Source organism: Podarcis vaucheri, assembly GCF_965113315.1.
Source record: "Podarcis vaucheri genome assembly, chromosome: 17".
In the NCBI taxonomy this organism is placed as follows: Eukaryota; Metazoa; Chordata; class Lepidosauria; order Squamata; family Lacertidae; genus Podarcis; species Podarcis vaucheri.
The window spans coordinates 11,891,136-11,911,902 of NC_138755.1; the positions used below are offsets into that span (position 1 = coordinate 11,891,136).

At 45.6% G+C, this 20,767-nt stretch overlaps 1 protein-coding gene across 3 annotated transcripts in view; it reads right to left on the reverse strand.

Annotated features, from left to right (window-relative positions):
• The window catches only part of LOC309521747 (alpha-2-macroglobulin-like protein 1), a 150,869-nt gene that overhangs the window by 122,198 nt on the left and 7,904 nt on the right, over positions 1-20,767 (reverse strand). For all 3 annotated transcript variants that reach the window (XM_082204553.1, XM_082204554.1, XM_082204552.1), the window contains exons 7-14: positions 15,927-16,089; positions 13,237-13,321; positions 8,326-8,452; positions 8,073-8,187; positions 5,067-5,176; positions 4,258-4,419; positions 3,504-3,740; positions 398-461 (exon numbers count right to left, since the gene is read on the reverse strand). In XM_082204553.1, the coding sequence (XP_082060679.1) occupies positions 398-461; positions 3,504-3,740; positions 4,258-4,419; positions 5,067-5,176; positions 8,073-8,187; positions 8,326-8,452; positions 13,237-13,321; positions 15,927-16,089 (1,063 nt within the window). The remainder of the gene's footprint in view (positions 1-397; positions 462-3,503; positions 3,741-4,257; positions 4,420-5,066; positions 5,177-8,072; positions 8,188-8,325; positions 8,453-13,236; positions 13,322-15,926; positions 16,090-20,767) is intronic.

The window sequence follows — 20,767 nt, forward strand, 5'->3', positions numbered from 1 at the left end:
ATAGGGAGATTATTTGAGATTTTTCATGTCAGTTCAGATCTTCTGCTGTATAATTGTAATACATTAGGACTCAGTTCAGACATAAACTCTTAGGCACCATGTTTTGTGCTATTGTTTTATTAGATCTCATGCTGCTGGCAATGTTTGTTTCTGATATGATACCTTAATTTGAAATTTTATAGTATTTTTAGCATGGTGTTATTATTTTATTCTGCTCTTATCATAGGTTGCCTTGCAGATCTGAAATGGCCTGTTTGAAAGGTGGGTTTGAAATTGAATAATAACTGAAAGAAACACCAGACCAGGCAGATCAGGCGCACCAAGCATGTTCATCTTGATAACGCATTGTGCTTCCCATGAGGCTTATTTGATGGAACAGCATAGTTCTCCCACTTACTCTCATCCTGGCCAATTGGCACCTGCTTCTTTCCACTGAAGGCAATCTTCCCTTTGGACACAATCTGCAGGGAGACAATATGTTAGGCCAGGGACAAAAGCAAGAGCCAGCCCTCACCTCTTTGGCGCTAGAGATACAGAAAAAGGGAGAGGGGAGTGAGACAGGGAAAGACTAGAGTCATGGATTTTGCTGTAGGAAGACCATAGGCTAGCAGTGAGATTTTGAGATATCTTGAGTTCTGAGGGAGAGAAAGATGTGGTCACAGTACAGATACCATGGGAGTTGCACGTCTGACATAGGCGTGAAAACACATTTATCTTATTCACACAATGCATTTTTAGAGAGAACACCTGAGGACCAAATTACTTGTAGCCCAGGAGATATGGGATCAGGATCTCCCAATTTTTTAAGAAGAGGAGGAGAAGGAGGAGAAGAGCACCAGATCAGAGAGACAGGGAATACTGATAAATATATATTTTCACCAGTATGGCAAATGCAGCTGTGGAAGAAGAAAAATGCTAATTGGGAGAACGGTGCACTGATTGGGGAAACCTCTGTCCCGGCGCCTTAGTCCTGACACCCACCCTTTCCACACCATGAATGGCATTCATTCTATTTTATTGCTTTCAGAGCACACACAATGTTATTTCTGAAGCGCCCCTGCAGAGCTTAGATGGAAGTGAGGTAGTCAAGGAAGAAGTAAGAGAGTTGTAGCAAGACCCAGAGGACAGAAGACGAATGCTGACAGGAATCAACTGGGTCTGGAGGAGAGCTGACCTGGGATGGTCACACGAGCTTTTTCCTCGGCAGCATCTCTGTGTCTGGCAAGCTCCCTGTTTCTTGTTATTGTGATTTTGAAACCCCTATATACTAGGTGTGCGTGCTAAGAGCAAAATGCCTTTGCTTCTGAAAAGCAACGGGCCTGTTCATATTATACTGATAACACTGATATCAGCCTTACAATGTTTAAAAAAGTAACCACAACAAATACTCTTAGACAGGGGTCAGCAAGGTTTACCTCACCCGGGCCGCTTCACTCCCGCAGAGATCGCTCCGGGGGCTGGATCGCATCTGCGCAGACGCGATTTCCAGCGCCAGGGAAGCGAGTCCCCGCTCTGCACTGCACTGGTTTAGCACAGCACGCAGGGACTCGTCGAGCGGGCGGCTTGGTTCAGGGGCAGCTTGTGGGCTGTTTAAATGACCCCTGTGGGCCGCTTGTGGCCCATGGGCAGCAGGTTGCCAACCCCTGCTCTCAGATCTCTCTTTTACCATTTAATTTAACCTCAGGTTAGTGGCATCAAACTTTGCCCAGTTCCCCTAAATTGTACCTGTCTGCCCCTCCCCAACACACACACACACACAGCACTTATGGCACTTGACATTTTCATATTTGGATGTTCTGGAGAATATATGCAGGTTTAAGCTTCACACATGATATTAAAGGTAAAGGTAAATGGACCCCTGACCATTAGGTCCAGTCATGGCCGACTCTGGGGTTGCGGCGCTCATTTCACTATATTGGCCGAGGGAGCTGGCGTACAGCTTCCGGGTCATGTGGCCAGCAGGACTAAGCCGCTTCTGGCAAACAGAGCAGTGCACGGAAATGCCGTTTACCTTCCCGCCGGAGCGATACCTATTTATCTACTTGCACTTTGACGTGCTTTCAAATTGCTAGGATGGCAGGAGCAGGGACAGAGCAATGGGAGCTCATCCCGTCGCGGGGATTCAAACTGCTGACCTTCTGATCGGCAAGCCCTAGGCTCTGTGGTTTAACTCACAGCGCCACCCACATCCCTTACACATGATATTCAATCTGATGCAAATCAAGGGCCACTCCAGCCCAGTAGTATTTTATTGGGGGTGTATTCCTCAGTGTGTTCTTGACACTGTAATGGTGTGTTAAGGATGGTGGATTTATTCTGTTTAGTTTGTTCTGCAATGCTTCCACATTATTGCTGTCTGGAGGGGCTATAGCACAGCAAAAGAACAAACATAAACCCGAACACTGGTGGTATAGAAAGTTACGGGGTTTCAGCAGGAAGTTACAGGATGTGCACTGATTCGAAGTGAAGTGGTGTGACTATCCCAAAACTTTCGCAAGTGCAAACAGTATTGGAAATGGGATTGCTTGCAGCCGCCCAAATAGGATCATGAGCATAAATGGTCATGAATGTGCAGTAAAGAGGATGTCTTATTTCTGCCCCTCCCCAAGTTTTCTACTTCTTTCAGGTCATTATTAGTGGCAAAGTGCCCCATCAACATAAGTCTGAAAAAATCTCTGCTTGAGGAAAAGCTCTTTTTAGCAGTTTTTGTGGGATGTGAAACACAAGAGCAGTCAAGTACAACATCCCTAGAGTGGACATAAAAAGGGGAAGTCTGGACCAGCCAGTTGGAACTTCCTGTTTCCTCCTAGGCTGGGACAGACTTCCTCTACATGTGACCAGAGGTGGGCGTGGCCTCACCTATGCAGGTAACAAAATACCTCAGCGGAGGCCGCCATCTCTCTGACTACATTCGTCGAAGAAGCAACATCTGCTTATCCTAAGGTGCTCTCTTGGCTTCCAGCCAAGAGAGGACAAAGGAGCTGTCTCTTTATGGGATAGATTCCAGGTATATTACTTTTGTAACTTAAGTCTGCCTTCTGGGATCCATCTGTGAACAGAATGAGTGAGTGAGTAAACTCTTTTTATACTTTATAGAAGATTGTGTCGTGTCTATCTTTTTATGAGGGACTAAAGGGGAAATTACCAAGGATAGTTATTTCGGAGGCTTTAGCGAGTCTGAGCAAACGCATCCACTGTGCAAGTTTAAAAAGGGGAATGTTACTCTGCTAAATTGTAGAAATTGTTAACACAAGTTGGAAAGGATATAATCAAACAATATATCCTCTCCTGCATCCCTAAACATTCCCACAGTTTTCCTGTTAGTCTTCTGTTTTCTCTCTCTCTGCTGAGATTCTTTCTCACCTTCTTTAATATTGTCTCTTCTTCAAGCTTGCATTTTTCTTCTTCTTCCTTTTTTTCTTTCCCTCCCCCCCCCCCCGTACAGGATTTGCTTCTCTTTCTCATATTGCTCCAGGCGTTTCCACCAATTGCTAGACACTCACCAAGTAATAGAAATCTACGTGGTCGGCTTCCGGGCCCAGTTCTTTCCGGTCTATGATGTAATCCACCAGGACTTCCTGATCTTTTCCACAGGGCAGCTCTTCCTCCACATGCTGGATCTCCAGGAAACTATTGCTCTCAGAGTAGAAGGGCTTCAGCCATACGAAAGCTTCATTCTGTATTGTCTCCAGGAAGTCAAAGGAAACGGGCTCAGTCTGCTTTAAAATAGTGTACCTGCCCTAGAAAGCAAAAAGGGACAGGAGGCATCAGAAACAAACAATAGGTCAAAGGTTTTTGGTTGGTGACTGAAAGAACCAGATGCACGTCAGAGGTTAAAATACAAAAGAAATTGGAAAGTTAATTAATGAAAGTTAATTGTCAGTGATGACATAGGTTAATGATAAAAGGAAAGTGTATTAAGGCTCATTTGCAAAAATTCCAGCAGGCACTTGCATAGGATAAATAAGCAAAAGTGAAAAGGAACAAAAGAAACCCTTTACCGGGTATTTGTTATTTCAAATTATACGCTGCTAGCAACAACAACAAAATAATTTTTCATACACACACACACACAAAAATATGGTAACAGAGCTTGGATACAAACCAACCATGATAACACCCCAATCCATGCTAAACATCTTAAGAAAACCACAAACTTACAAATTTAGAAGGGGCACAGCTATGAAAGGGTGTGGCTCTGCGCTTCTGAATTTGCCACTACAATGCTACTCCTTTGCCAATATGCTCATGACTCACCCGTAGAGAAACCGCGTCTTTCCATTCTGTTGTGTCCAAGGAGAAAGCAACTTCGCCATTCTCATCTGTGCGGTAAGGAAGGTTTGTCTCCACGTCATTGACATCGACAGTAAGATAGATCGTCTCATTCTTTAAGGGTGCGTGGTTGATGGTGCATTTCATCTGCAAGAACAAACTGGGAATTAATGCCATGTTAGTCTCCTCTGATGGCAATTAGGTGGGCTATAAGAAGTAACTGGATTTACTGAAACAACTTTCCTCTTTCTTAAATTGCACGAAATATAAAAATAATTTGTTGAAAAAGGCTCTTTCAAGTAAAGTTGAATTTAATATACGATTAAGTCTGCAGCCCTGTATGCTGTTTCCGGGACGTCAGTCCCATTTAACTCAGTGAGGGTGACCTCCAAGCAGACAGATACAGTTTTGCACACTAGGAGGGTCTATGAACTAGGTATGCATGCACACCAAAGGCACAAGTCTCTTCACAGAAACAAAAGAGTGGTCTTGGTTCAGAACATTTTCTATAATTTACATATGACAAATGCTCCTAAAATACATGGGTTTTGGTCATGTAAGCTTGAATATAGAAATTAGCATTTAAACCTCGCTGGACACCCTCCCAGGTGAAATATTTGTTTATTTCCTTATCTCTTTGCTGCCCCCACTCTTCAAACCTTGAGCATCACTTTTAAAAAGATCCTCTCCCCAACCTTCCAATCAGATATTGAGCTATTTTACGCGACTGAGCTGTCTCATCCGCTGTCTGGCTGAGAGAGAGAGATTGGGCAAAGCTGTATTTAGGACCTCACCTTTCCAGTGTATGGAAATCCATGCTTATAGAATGGATTGAGATTTAGGAACTCCACGTTTGCTACTCTGGCGAGAACAGAGAAGCCACCGGTTCCTGCGACTTTCACTCCTGAAAAAGAGAGGTGACATCCGGACTCAGCGCAGCTGTGGGAAGTGTGTCACACACACACACACACACACACACACACACACACCAGGGAGGAGTAGCAGCATTGTATATAAAGGATATGTACACTTGTGAAGAAATCTACGGCCTGGAGCATGAAAAGCAGTTTGACAGTATACGGGTAAAAATTGTAGGAGAGAGAAACAACAGTGACCTTACTGTCACTGTTCTTGCAGGAGGAGACTGAGAGGAGATATGATGGCCATCTTCAAATACAGTGGTACCTTGGGTTAAGAACTTAATTCGTTCTGGAGGTCTGTTCTTAACCTGAAACTGTTCTTAACCTGAGGTACCGCTTTAGCTAATGGGGCTTCCCGCCGCCGCTGCATCGCAGCTGCGCAATTTCTGTTCTCATTCTGAAGCAAAGTTCTTAACCCAAGGTACTATTTCTGGGTTAGCGGAGTCTGTAACCTGAAGCGTCTGTAATCTGATATGTCTGTAATCTGAGGTACCCACTGTATTTTAAGGGCCGACACATGGAGGAGGGAGCATGCTTGTTTTCTCCTGCTCTGGAGGGTAGGACTCGAACCCATGGCTTCAAGTTGCAAGAAAGTAGATACCAACTAAACACTTGGAAAAACTTTGCATGGACAGGCGGAGTCCCCAGGTCCCGAGCGCCCCCCCGTCATGTGGAATAACGACTCAAGGCAACGTGCTATGGGATTAAATTGGCCACAACTTTATTAACTTTCAAATGTGGGTAGACCTTGGCTCAGGCATTGGCGTTCTCCCTCCCCAGTCCCCAGTCGGGGACCTAGGGAGCATCAGGGTTATCCAGTGGGGGGGGGATGGGCCGGCTCTGGAGAACATATGTTCAAGCAGAGATAGCCACCCCCGTTACGCCGCCACCGCAGGGGAGAGCAATGACAACCTTTCGGCGTACGGCCAAAGCCTCCCTTCAGAAACCCCTTTAATGGGGAACCCTGGTATCGCCGCTGCAAGAGGAAGATGGACAAAAGGATTCCGCCCAAGGCCTGATACCGCCAAAGTTGTGACGTTTTGCTACGGGAAAGGCGAAACCTGCCAATGCGGGGAAATTCCTTTCCGGCCCTTTGACAGCGACCTTAACGTAGCAGCGCCCGCATACCTGTAAGAAAAGTTAACCTGCAAAACCTGTGAAGAAAAGTTAACCTGCAAAATAAGGCATTAACAGAGGGTGGGTAGGGTGGGAGAAGCTCTGGAGCCAAGTGAGGATTCCCAGGTCCTCCCTCTATTGTGTGGGCAGATAATCCCTCCCCCACCTGGCCTGATCTCCTTGGCAACGCTTCCCCCAGGTGGGATTGGACAACTGACTGGGGTAGGCGGAGACCTCCAGGTATCCCACCTGAGGGAAGGCAAAGCCAAGCCTATGCTGAATGGAGCCGCTCCAGATCCAGGGGCTGCGCGCGTCCACGCAAAGGTTCCCCCCGCCAGGGACGCGGACTTAGAAAAAATATTGGGGGGGCCCGGGAAAGCTCATGAATAATAAATAAGCTCATGAATATGCAAATAGAGTGGCTCCGGCCCTAAATAGGGCAAGCCACGCCCCCCCCAGCCAGCCGATTGGCTGGCTGGGAGGTGTGGCCAGTCGGGATTCCCCTGTTCTCGCGGGATTTCCGGCAGTGCCTTGGCAGCCGGGGCTCTCCGATTAGGGCGCGCGGCTGGCTGGCTGGCGAAGGAGCAGGTGCGGAGGAGGCGGGGGACGGCGGCGGCGCTCTACTGGAAGGCCGCCCGCCCGAGATTATTGGGGGGGCTGAGCCCCCCAAAATTTTTTTTGAGGGGGCTCGAGCCCCCTCAAGCCCCATGGAGTCGGCGCCTATGGCCCCCGCCCCCGTTTTATGCGGTGAGCGGTCATTCTGACAGTACGAGCTGTTCAGCTGTGGAACAGACTCCCACGAGAGGTGGTGGATTCTCCTTCCTTGAAGGTTTTTAAATACAGGTTGGATGGCCATCTGTCATGCATGCTTTATCTGAGATTCCTCCAGGGGGTTGGACTAGATGACCGTTAGTGTCACTTCCAACATTAAGATTCTATGATTATTATTATATTACTGTTTTTACCCCACCCATCCGACTGGGTTGCCCTAGCCACTCTGGGCAGCTTCCAACATATATAAAAACACAATTAAACATTTAAAAACTTCCCCATTCAGGGCTGCCTTCAGACAGCTCGGGGGTTGGATAGCTCCATACCCTCCAACACTTCTCCAATGAATATAGGGATGTCCTAAGGAAAAGCAGGACATTCTGGGATCAAATCAGAAACTGGGACGACGTCTGTAAATCTGGGACTGTTCCTGGAAAACAGGGACACTTGAAGGATCTGAGGCCCTGAAAATGCATCGCACAGAAGCAATGCCCACCTCCCCCAAATCTACTGTTTAAAAACTGTAAAAATGTCGTGAAAGTAGAAAGGGAGAAAGAGAAGATCAAACAAGAGTATGAGGTCTAAAGGAAGGTTAAAGGTAAAGGTACCCCTGACCATTAGGTCCAGTTGTGGCTGACTCTGGGGTTGCGGCGCTCATCTCGCTTTATTGGCCGAGGGAGCCAGTGTACAGTTTCCAGGTCATGTGGCCAGCATGACTAAGCCGCTTCTGGCGAACCAGAGCAGCGCACGGAAACGCCGTTTACCTTCCCGCCGGAGCGGTACCTATTTATCTACTTGCACTTTGACGTGCTTTCGAACTGCTAGGTTGGCAGGAGCTGGGACCGAGCAACAGGAGCTCACCCCGTCGCGGGGATTCGAACCGCCAACCTTCTGATCGGCAAGTCCTAGGCTCTGTGGTTTAACCCACAGCGCCACCCGCATCCCAAAGGAAGGTTACTAAACATCAAAACCTCTATTTCCCCATTTCTGTACCTGTTCCTTCTTCTTCATATTCCGCAGAAAGCTGAACAAAATCCGTATAGCCTGTCTCAGGCAGCTTTAAATCGGTTGCATTAATTGTGAAAGAAACATAACCATTCTTGTCTGTCTGAGGAAACAGAGATGAAAAATTATATTTGGAGGCAAAGGCAGCTGGTTAAGGACTCTCATTTTAGAGCCAAGGGCAGCAGAATGGCATTTCAGGGCAGGAGTATAGCCACTTGTCTCAGCCCTTCAGTTAGCTTACCTGGCCTGTGTAGTGCATTTGAATTGCATCGAGTTGTCTCACTGGCGTGTCGTAAAAAAAGTAAAATGATGTGCCTCGAGTTACATGTAGATCTACTTTCCCACGTACAAGCTTCCCATATGTGTACCTGCAGCAGAAGGTGGGGGAACAGTATCATGAAGTAAACCCCCTAAAGTAAACAGTCAGCTTTAATTTGTCGGGGTGGTGGTGGTGGAAATGGAGCTGGTAGCACCAAAAAAAACACAGAGAGACTTCTTGATTGAACAGTTGAAATCAAACCTTTATTAGGCATTATGCAAATAAAAACCGTAAGAAGGAAAATAACATGTAAAAGCCTTGAAATATATATAAAAAGGCAGCAGTTGGCTACAATCATATATATAAAATCAGTGGTTTTCCTTGTTAACCTGCTCCTTGGAGGACTGCAGCCAAAAACTCGGCTACCCCCGCCGTTACCCTTTGGTCAACGTCGGATAGGCAGAATCCCGCACATTCACCTTGCTGGGGTTCCAGACCACCCAAAAGAGGGGACAGCACGCGTTGACGGAGCGTACTGTACAATGGGCAATGAAAGAGAATATGCTCTACAGTGTCCGGGACATTCATAGAGCATCTGCAGAATCTCTTGTTTCTAGGGATGTTTTGATATCTTCCCCAGACAAATGCTGAGGGAAAGACATTCAACCGGGCCAGCATAAAAGCCCTACGTTGGGCTGGGATTATTAATTTAGTGACGTAATTGACTCTGCTATCTAAGATATTTAAATCATAGAATATGGGGGAGCAAATTTTATTTACAGCTGCCATAATATTTTGTCTCTCCACATCCTTTAGTCTAGCTAGGATATTATGGAAAATGTATTGCTCATTAGAATTATACAGGGGCTCCAGCTCGATGCCTAAAGATTCAATCTTTTTTTCGAGGTACTGATACCATCTTGATTTATAGGAGTCTTTGAGCAGATCAGCGAGCAGGCTTGATGGAGAGCAGCGAAAATGGCACCGTAACCAGTACTTTATTGAGGTGGACCAGGCCCAGTATTCCATTGTGTGTATGCCTATTTCTGCACACATTGTTTCATATTTGATCGCAGCTGGGAGTCCAAGAATACGTCTCAGAAAGCTGGAGTGAATCTTATTTAAATCGCTGTTATATGCTTGAATCCATAGCGGGATTCCATAGAATATCTGGGCTTGCACTTTTGTTTGAAAAATCTGATTGGCCGCAGGAATAAATTGATTACCTTTCTGATAATAAAAACGGGCAACTGCTGATGAGGTGCACTTTGCCTGTTTTATGGCATTTGTGCGATGACTTGCCCACCCTAGATTGCTCTGGAATAAGATTCCCAGATACCTATAGATTTTTACTTGTTGGATTTCTTGCCCTCTTATTTTCCATTTCTCTAGTTTCCAACCATTTGAGAAGACCAAAATTTTTGTCTTCTCGTAATTTATAGAGAGTTTATTACATTCGCAGTAGAGGGTCAGAGAAGATATAAGACGTTTCAGACCCAAGCTCGTTAATGATAGTAGGACTGCATCGTCTGCGAATAATAAGAGAGGAACTGGTTTCTGATTAAGTTTAGGGGCATGTGATTCTATTTTTTGAAGGTGATCTGGCAAGTCTGATAAGAATAAGTTAAATAGAAAGGGGGCAAGAATACATCCTTGTTTTACCCCTTTCGAGATTGGGATGTCTGATGAAAGATGACCTATGGTGTTAAGTTTGACTTGACAGACATTGGAAGAGTATAGATTTTGTATTAGAATCAATAAGCGCTGATCAATTTTTAGTTCTGCGAGTTTCCTCCACAGCTTTGGGCGGTCAATTGAGTCGAATGCACCACGAAAATCTACAAAAGCAGCATATATCTTAGATTGCCTTTGGGATCTATATTTTTCAACCAAATGCATAAGTATAAGGCAGTGGTCTAATGTAGAGCAACCTTTAGAGAAACCTATTTGTTCTTTCCCTGGTAAATTTAAATTTTTCATCCATATAAGGAGTTTAGATAGGAGGTGCTTAGCGTAGATTTTCCCTATCACTGATAGTAAGCTTATCGGTCTGTAATTCTTTGGTTCTTTTGGGTCGCCATTTTTAAAGATTGGGATAATTATTGATCTTAACCATATCTCCGGTATGATCCCATCTTTGTCTATGAGAGTAAACAATTGAGCTAGGGGTTCTGCCCACCAATCTATATAGGTCTTAAATAATTCTATTGGTAGACCGTCTGGCCCAGGCGATTTCCCCGATTTGAAATTTTTAACTATCTCTCTAATTTCCACTTCTTCTACCCTTGGCCACTCCTGGAGTTTATTGATTTTATTTATAGCGGTCTCATTTCCTTTAAGTTCACTGTGTAGATTGTTAAATACAGATGTAAAGTATTGGGACCATTTGGATTCTGCAATTGGTGGTTGGGTTAGTTGATTTTCGGCTTTCAGTCCTCCGTACACTAGGTTCCAGAACAGTTTATGGTAGGAAAATCACTTTAGGGTGTGTTGTTCACATTACTGCCTTTGAGCACAGCAAAGTTGCAGTTCTCCAGCACTTTCCTCACAGCTGTTCACATAAACACGCCTCAAACAGTGTGAGATTTGTTTCTGCTTGTGTAACACACTATGGACATTGACAGGGCAGGGATGTCTTTATCCCATGGGTAGGCAAACCAAGGGCCGCGGGCCAGAACAGGCCCAATTGCCTTTTGGTTCCGGCCCGTGGACGGTCCAGGAATTGCCATGTGGATTGCCAGCACGGGCGTTCTCTCCCTCTCCCTCACACGGCAGCAGCAGCGGCGCCTCCTCCCTCTCTCCTCCTGGCTTCTCCCTGCCCTGCATAGAGGAGCAAGGGGCACAAAACAAATGAAATACCGTGAAAATCCCTGAAACGAGAAGTACAGTGGTGCCTCGCAAGACGAAAAGAATTCGTTCCACGAGTCTTTTTGTCGTGCAATGTTTTTCGTCTTGCGAAGCATGGTCTGTCGCAACTGCGCCTCTTCAAGCGGCTTTTTTAAAAAAGCGCAAGACGTTTTCGTCTTGCGAAGCAAGCCCATCGGGAAATTCGTCTAGCGAAGCAACGCAAAAACGGAAAACCCTTTCGTCTAGCGAGTTTTTCGTCTTGCGAGGCATTCGTCTTACGGGGCACCACTGTAATCGACTAGAAATATTGTCTTATGGAAATAAACTAAATAATAAAAATCAAAAAGTTTAAGGGAAAAAATAGAAGGAAGTGTACAATTGATGAGCTTTCCTGCTTTGGCTCATCTTCCTTTTTTTCTTTTTCCTTTTTTCTTTCCTTTGTTTTTTTTCTTTTCTTTTATATTTCCCATAGTAGCTTATGTTCTGTGTCATGTACTTCAATATTTTTTTGTAGTTTTTGTAGGTTTTTTCCATTACTATTAAGGAATTTTCCTTTGGTTGTTTATATTTATATGTACCTGTTTAAGCAAAATAAAAGCTATTTAAAAATAAAATAAAAATAGAAAAACCTAAAATTGAACAAAGCCTTAACGGGATCAATTTCTAGTTGATTACTTCTCATTTCAGGGATTTTCATGGTATTTCATTTGTTTTGTGCAATTTCTCGGTTCCATGGCTGTTTTTTTTCTACTAGAGGAGGATGGGGGCTGGGCTTTGCTGGTGCCAGCATCAGCAGTGCTTGAGCAGCCGCCATTTTAAGCAGCCCCTCTCCAAAGCCCTTTTGTATGCCGCTCATCGTCCCTCCGCCATCACCACCGCGAGCCCCTGTCGCTCACAAGACACAGGTAAGCAGCCACCGGAGCTTGTGGTGCTCTTCCATCATTTTTTGTCCAACATATAGTCTGCCCCCCCCCACAAGGTCTGAGGGACAGTGGACTGGACCCCTGCTGAAAAAGTTTGCTGACCCCTGCTTTATCCCTATAAAAAGGTGTTTTTATGTCTTGGCTACAGATGAGCTAGGAAAGGCTTCAGGGTTTCCAAGCTGAGTTGAGAAACAACACATCAGCCATTTTATCACAGCAAAGCTCATGCATTTTGGATACGTAATTTCGTTGTCCCCGAGAGGGGGCAATGACAATAAAGATATTATTATTATTATTATACGGTAAATGAAAGAGTGGACCAGCCTTAGGGAGAGATTTCCCCCGTGAATTCACACTGAAGGAAAGAACACCTGATCCATAGGTGCCGATTCGCTGGGGCCTTGGGTGTCTGAGTACCCACAAAATTCCCCATGAAGGGCCGGGCACCCACAAATTTTGGTGCCAGGGCCATGCACGCTGCATGGCACCCACAGCCCTGGGAACCCACAGTCATGGGGCCAAGCTGGAACTCCTGACCCGATCCCATGCTGTCTGAGAAAAGACTGGAGGCAGGCATGCCAGAACAATCCTTTTATATCACCCAGAGACTTTCTGAATGGAATGAAAATTTCACTAGTCGTTATAGCTTTTCCTCTCCACAGTTGCCACAGAATCATTCCCAATAATGTTTCACATGCAGATGCAAAGATTACTTGATGGCCTGTTGTGGAGAAATGCAGGAAATGTGGAAAGTATGTGTATGAGGGACCAGGGAGGGAAGACGTGGTGCTTGACTTTTTCTGCAAAATGACAGGAAAGGAAAAGAAGCTTTCTGGACAGACAGACAGACAGACAAAAAACTAGACCATAATTGATAGGTCACTGGAAGGGAAAGAGAGAAAAAGGTGAAAGGAAAGAAGCCGGACTGGAACAGACAGATTTGCTTTACCAAATACCTCAGGTGCTTGGAATATCCTTTTTTTCGTCTGCAATTTAGTCCTCCAGAAACAGAGCAGGGGAAAAGGACACAGTCCTGATGCCCGCCTATTCTGTCCTCACTATTGGGGATGAAATATTCTCCATCGTTGGCATGGTCTTTGAGGACACACAAGATTTTGCTCACCTGCCAAGCACTTTGACTAGAACTTCTTCATCTGCTCTGGTGACAAGTTGCGGAAGTTCAAACAGCACTTCAAATTTAGGCAGCTCTGCAATGGGAAGAAGAAGAAGAAGAAGAAGAAGAAGAAGAAGAAGAAGAAGAGCAGTAAGGGATGCTTTAAAAAGAAGAAGAAGAAGAATTGGAATAGCAGATTGCTAAAAACACCAAGACCAATAGTTCTGGGGTAATTGCATTTGGATTAAAAGATACGAGAGGAGAACGTTAACTCCAGCAAGTGCTGCTGTCTGGTCAGATTTTGCTTCTGCAGTGTATTTTGATTTTAAAAGCAAATTAACAAAACTCCAAACCAGAAGAGATCCTCTGTATGGATCTTGCATATCATATCTTGCTTGACCCTAAACTGAACTTAAAATGCACACACCTATAGATGTAGATGCTTTAATTTAGCGGGTGGGTGGAAGGAAAAGGAGGCATTGTTTTGCCTTCCTTCAGGGTCATTTTTTAGCATTATATTATCATAGCCAGCTGGCGATGCAATAAGGTTTTGACCTAACTTTGATCTCCTCGTTTTTCCTGTCGCATGTGGGATGGATTTGACAGGTGTCAAATTAGTATGCATTTCTTCACCAACTGTGTTCACTGGGACATTGCATGAGATGCATTTGTGAGCCAGTACAGTGCTTAGAGTGTTTGATAAGGACCAAGGATACCAGAGTTGAACCCGCCCCCAAACTCCGCCATGGGTGGGTGACTTTGGACCAATTGTTGCCTCTCAGCCTAACCTACCTCACAGGACCATATATGCCACCTTGAGCTCATTGAAGGAAAGGTAGGATATAAATGTAGCTCTCTCTATATATATAAGGTAAAGGTAAAGGTACCCCTGCCCGTACGGGCCAGTCGTGACCGACTCTAGGGTTTGTGCACTCATCTCGCTCTAGAGGCCGGGAGCTGGCGCTGTCTGAAGACTCTTCCGGGTCACGTGGCCAGCGTGACGAAGCTGCTCTAGCGAGCCAGCACCAGCGCCGCACACAGAAACACCGTTTACCTTCCTGCTAAGTAAGCAGTTCCTATTTATCTACTTGCACTTAAGGGTGCTTTCGAACTGCTAGGTGGGCAGGAGCTGGGACCGAACGGCAGGAGCTCACCCTGCCGTGGGGATTCGAACCGCCGACCTTACGATCAGCAAGTCCTAGGCACTGAGGTTTTACCCACAGCGCCACCCGCGTCCACACACACACACACACACACACACACAAAATCAGCTAAATGTTCTAGATCTTTTCTCTAGAACATCACTGCTGCATTTTGTTCCAGGAAAGACAGCAACATATTAAAGAGCTACTAACTTTGCCATTCACAACATCTAGACAGAATTAGCATGGGGAATGAGCATGTGCACAGGGCAACACAAGCAGGAGCCCCCCTGACCCCCCCTCCACAGTTGTATAGTAAGCCCTCAACTTATGGCGGGGGTTATGTTCCAGTGATCAGCCCCAAACCAAAATCAAATCTAGTCAAAATACATTGGGTTCAATGGTGGGTGGGATCGCCAAAGTCTTTCCCACCCCCCGGACACCTGCCCCCTTTCTGCTCCCCCCCCCATTTTATTTTTTTGCCAAGCACATAAAGCTGGACGTGCAAAAGCTAAATGTGTGTAAGTTGCAGGCTTACTGTACAGGCATGAGTCTTTTCTGCATGAGTCTTTTCATGAGTCTTTTATGACTAATGGCCAAAGTGTAGAGAGATCCCTGCTGTTGTGTTTGCCTTCTGCATTTTGAACAGCTGAAAATGGCAGTATTGAAAGGGACTTCAGCGCAGGCAAACATCTCTTCCTTTCAGAAGCGCAAAGTTCACGCACATCGGAAGGAAGCCATGAGGCCTGATGTGGCCCTCCACCAGCATGGGGGCCCGCTACCACAGCAGATGGCCCCATGTATATGAGCAATCTATCCGGAAGATATTTGTATTCCGAGGAGTTGCTGATACGGATGACGTTATGGGTGCCCTGCCAGCCAGCTGTTGACCTTTCTTCCAAGTAGCTTCTAATTCTTGCCACACATCTTGGAGAGCAGTCAGCAAAAACCATCCAAGCCCTGCCCCGCTTTCTCTCCCATTCCTGCTGCCTCCAAGCATTTAAGCATGGCATTAGGAGTTGGCACTCCAAACTCAGCTATCTCGGCTTCCCAAGACACCGGCAGGGTTAGCTGGTTCAAGACTTGAGGCACTGGCCCCCCAAGCATCTGTGCTAGGCCAACCACAGATGTGGCTCTGACTACCCTTTCCTTGCTTAGAGTAATTTCTTCTCCCCCAAAAGGGCATTACTTCTGAATCCTGCCGACATGGGGCCTTCTGCCACAGCAGGGAGGGACGATGGGGCCCTCTGCTGCTGTGGGGAGGCCCGACGGGGCTCAGCCACTCAAGATTGGAAGGACTTAGGCCCATCCCCACATACTTTGGGGTAGGGCTGAGCTGTCCTCAGCCCCATAGACATGGAACCTAACAATAACAATAACAATTTATTATTTATATTCTACCCATCTGACTGGGCTGCCCCAGCCACTCTGGGCGTCTCCCCACAAAGTATTAAAAGCACAACAAAACATCAACCATTAAAAACTTCCCTGAACATATGCTTCCTTTTATTCTTAGAACGATTCTCACAAGCCATGTGGTCTTCCCCAGAAACTTACCATATTCCTCCACAGTGAATTCTTTCCTATTTCTGTAGCCCTCTCCCATTTTGAAGGTGTACGATCCCAGGGCCGCTTCCGAGGCCAGAGGGAAAGACAGATCCACAATGCCGTGGTGAGGCTTCACGTCCACCCATTGGCCTATTCGGTTCCCATTAGGATCCTGGGATAAGACCAAATGACTGTGAGGTTCGTCCCCTTGGCTGCAGCAATAGCAATGTTCACATAACCAGATGAACCACATCCTGAAGAAGGATGCTCTTGCCTGAGCTCCCATCCCTGCAAACCGTGAGCAGGAGCTGACTAGACTGGCAGTACAGTCATACCTTAGTTCTCGAATGGAATCCATTCCGGAAGTCCATTTGACTTCCGGAAATGTTCGAAAACCAAAGTGCGTCTTCCGATTGGCTGCAGGAGCTTCCTGCACTCAACTGGAAGCTGCAGAAGCAGTGGCGGACTTTTGGGTTCCAAAGAATGTTCACAAACTGGAACACTCACTTCTGGGTTTGCAGCATTCGAGAGCCAAAACGTTTGAGTTGCAAGGCGTTTGACAACCAAGGTATGACTGTAGAGTCAACAAAGATGGCAGGACAGTCCTCTATGGCAGCAGTCTTCAACTTTTTCCAACCTGAGACCGACCTTAGTCCTAAGCTGCATTTGGAGTAGGGATAAAGGAATCCTCTCAGTTTCTAACTTTCCCCAATCTTTAGTTCTTTACATTTTCACATTAGATGATGGGGATGATTTTAAAGCCCTTGTGGAAATTTATCAGCATCTTGGTGCAAGTTTCTCCACACACGCACACTTTGGCAAAGCAATTTCTCCTAACGGAATGGATTTGTCTCCATTTGCACCCTTTGGCGTAGCCCAGGGGTGCCAGAGAGAGGCAGCTGCCCCCCATCAATAAAAATAAATAAAAATGCATAGCTCAGTTTCTTCCCTCCCCTAACAAAAATCCTGGCTACATCCATGTCTGCACCATATACTTGTTGTACAAAATTGGGGGGTGGCCTTTACAGCCCAACTCCCCAAGGGGCTCAGAGTCCCCTAAGTCCAGAGAAGAAGAAGGCATGGAGGCTATAACCAGTAGGAGAAAAGCAAGGCAGATATTTATTTTTTCTGTTGCAATGGAGTCCCCCTACCCCTGTATAACACATTCAAAACAGTATCATGCCACTATGGCTTCCCCCAAGGAATTCTGGGAACCGTCATTTGTTAAGGGTGCTGAGAGTCCCTATGAGATCCCCTTATTCCCCTCACAGCTACCATTCCCAGAGTCATTTAGCAGGCAATCTCTCTTCCCAGGAGACACTCTCTTCCATCCTCGTCTTGCAGCCAAAAGAGACAGATTTCTTTCTCTTCCCTTCTGCCTTGGTCCCTCCCCTTCCTCCTGCTGCCACAGCTGAATTCACGCTAATAATATGCATGTATGATGCAGGTGCGCTATATTTGCATTTCAAATGACGCTTCCACGCTTACCAATGGAATCTCCCCTTGAAAACCAAAAAGCGGCTTTGGGGAGGTGTTTTCTTTTATTGGAACTTGGCAGGGTGACAAAGTTAAATCCCCCGCTTCCGGGTTAGCGCGAACAGCTAATGGCGGATTCCCTCCGAGCTCCGGAGGGAATCGGCTCCGCTGGAGACGGGTCTTGCCGCGACGGCGACGCGGAGACCCTCAAAAACCGCAGGTGCGGATACCTGCGGACCTGGTGACTCGGTGGGCACCTCAAACGCCCCCTCTGACTCACGAAGAGCCTTTTTAAAGGCTACGGAGAGGGTACGGAGGGTGGCGTGGTGCTGAGAGTAGACCGCTACCCCAGTGGAGCGAAGCCGCGTGCCATGGCTGAAGAGCGCTGACTTTTTTCCCTGAATTCGGCTTGAAAAGAAACAACCCATGAGTAAGCGGAATTTGGACTTTAAAATATCTATTTGGGAATTCGGTACGATCGGGGTGTGTGTTAAAGGGAAGTCCGCACCCCCCCTTTTGCAGACGATCTAAAGCAACTATAAAAGAACTAAGCTGGAGAGCCTACCCTTTGCGGGGTGAGTTAAAAAAGATATTAACTTCCTCGATTTGGCAAAAAGAAATTTTGAGCTGGAGTGTAAGAGTGGAGTTTTAGAAGCTTTCTTTGTTCTGTACAACCCCCCCTCCCGGCCCCGGGAGCGTCCCGTGTTTGAGTCTGTGGAAGAGCAATACGGAGTTTGACAGCTGTCAAAGCTGTCAAACGGGCAGTTTAAAGTTGGAAAATTTTTATTTGAGATCTCTCTGGACTAAAATGAGTTACAATTGAACTAAAATTGTTGGAAACAAAGAAACAACAACGAGTCAGAGGTTTGTTGGGAAAAGATTACTAAGTAATTCTGTGACATTACAATGGCTGCGGATGGAAAGTTACTAGCGGAAATCGAAAGAATGTTTTATTTGGTGGGAATCTTACAAGAGCAGAGTCTGACTATGAATAAACAACTCACGGCCTTGACTTCTGGAATAAGCAGCTCTGCTGAATGTATTGAGGACTTGAATGAGAAGGAATCTGCAGCTGAACTGGAAATGATATCTCAAGAAGTGGAGGAGACTAAACAAGGAAAGGACAAAGCACAGATGGAAAGTACCAACCAGAAGCTTATACTAGTGGAGTATAGGCAAAGAGACTTTTGGATTACATGGATTACAAATCTGCGAAAGATGAAGGAGGAGGCCCCTGGAGGATATGGAATACAGGAACTTAAAATAAAGAAGAAATATGATTGGGGCCTCCACTTTGATTTTGCCTTTGCCTTTGCCTTTGACTTTGATTCTGAAGTTGAATGGTTTGTGGAACTTATGCAGCAGTTGTTCTTAAATTCTCTTGTGGGAAGAAAATCTGGTATGACGGGGATAGACCTTCTTCGAGACTCGACGGCCAACACAAAGGACTACCAACAAGATCGGCGGAGAGGGACGGAAAGAGACTTGAAAGCCTCGGATGTGAGGAATCCAGGCTAAGAATTGTTATTTTGGACATGTATTGGGGAAGGGACGAAAACCGGGGATGGGAGGGAGGGGAAAATAGAATGTTAAAATCACTCAAGACTTTTGGGTTTAGTTATTATGATCTTTACCTAATATAAAATGGGAAATCGACGGAAGAGAATTTGAGTCCAACTTAGGAAAGAATCTATTTGTTATAAAAGATGCAATATTAAGATGGTAAAGAGGAGAAATAATAATTTGCTGACATAATCATGGGAATTAGGATGCATGAAGGGGGGTGGGGGAAGTCAAGGAACAAGGTTAAGAAACTAGGTTGTTGTTTTTTTGGAATTATACATGTTTTTGTCTTTGTCTTTTTTGTGTGTGTTATGTCTTTATAAAATGTGAAAAACCAATAAAAAATTTAAAAAAAAAACAAAGTTAAATCCCCCGCTCCCTGCCTCCATCCTCACAGTCCTGAGGCTGCCATTTATATAGTAAAAATGTACATTTTGATTGCATTCAGGCAATTAACATCACATTTAGTTTGCAATAGTTTGGGGGCCAATTCAGAAAGGCAATTGGCATCTTCTTGTGGCACTTCTCATATTGCTTTAGCAGTTGCTGGCGGGTGTTGGGGTGAATGCAGCCGTTGACCAAATAGTTGACCAAATAGTTATTAACATTTACCACAGTGGGGGCATATAACCTTCTGTTGAGTCTTACGACAGGTTGAGGATGATTCCACTATTGTATTGCATCCCATGAATAGGAGAATGCAGAAGTACAGGTGTATGGCTCAGTTCTCATAATTTGGCAGGGAAATATAGACAACTGGCTTATCATGTGAATATCTATGCATGGTGATGTCAGGGACTGGACTGAGGAGGAATGGTGGGGATCGCCTCCCCTTCCTGAACTGTTATGTACTGAAATTCTCACCCTGGGCCAGCAGGGGTATACTGTAGATAGTTATGCAAATGAAGGATCGAAAGTGACGTTCAGTGATTGGATAGTTTTAGAAAGTTGCTACAGTAACGTTGTACTAGAGCTCTATATAAGCAGGCTGACTGAGCCCTTCAGCTCAGTTCTGTTCTGGCCTCTGAATAAATAAGAGCTGTTTGAAGCATCGCTGCGTCGTCTGATATGTTCACCCACAACTTAACATGAACGTTCCAAAGAAGAGAAGAACTGTATAGATTTGCAACAGTGGTTTGTGGAAGGGCATAGTTCAGAGGCTGCAGAGGGGAGAAGCTGGGAAATAGTGGGAGAGGAACAGCAGGAAGAAGAAGAAGCACCAGGGGAGAGACAGCTGACAGACTCAGTGTCTTTGGAAAGCATTCCTGACTCCCCTTCTCCCAGGACCTGGCGTGCATTGAGAGTAGTAGAACAGAAAGCTCAGAGGCAGAAAGCACAGATCAGCCAGAGCAGGGATGACATAGAATAGGAGAGACAGAGAGGGTGGGACTTTACTTGGAGCAAAACCATTATCTAAGAAAGACTGTATTCCTGCGTCTCTCTCTGTGAATATTGACTAAACTACTTGGTAAGAACTCTTCTTGTTTATCTGCTTCTTGACTGCCACCGTGGGAGGGATAGGATTCCCTGTAGCCTAACAGGTGGTAAGTATTTAATAAATGACAATATTCATAGAAAGGGGCAGCTTAGACCTACATTTCACACCCACTGCTCTTTGATGGTATGCCTACTTAAGTTCAAGCCAAAAGCAAATCTATTTTAACAAGAACAACTCACAGAAGGGACAATTGGGGTTGTTTTCCCTGTCCAGCAGCCTCTCCAAGCCAAAACTATAGTTCCTAGGTTTACAATTGCAACCACATTACTTTAAATGTGTAGTGTAGACATGCCCTGATGTTCAAGTGGTCTCA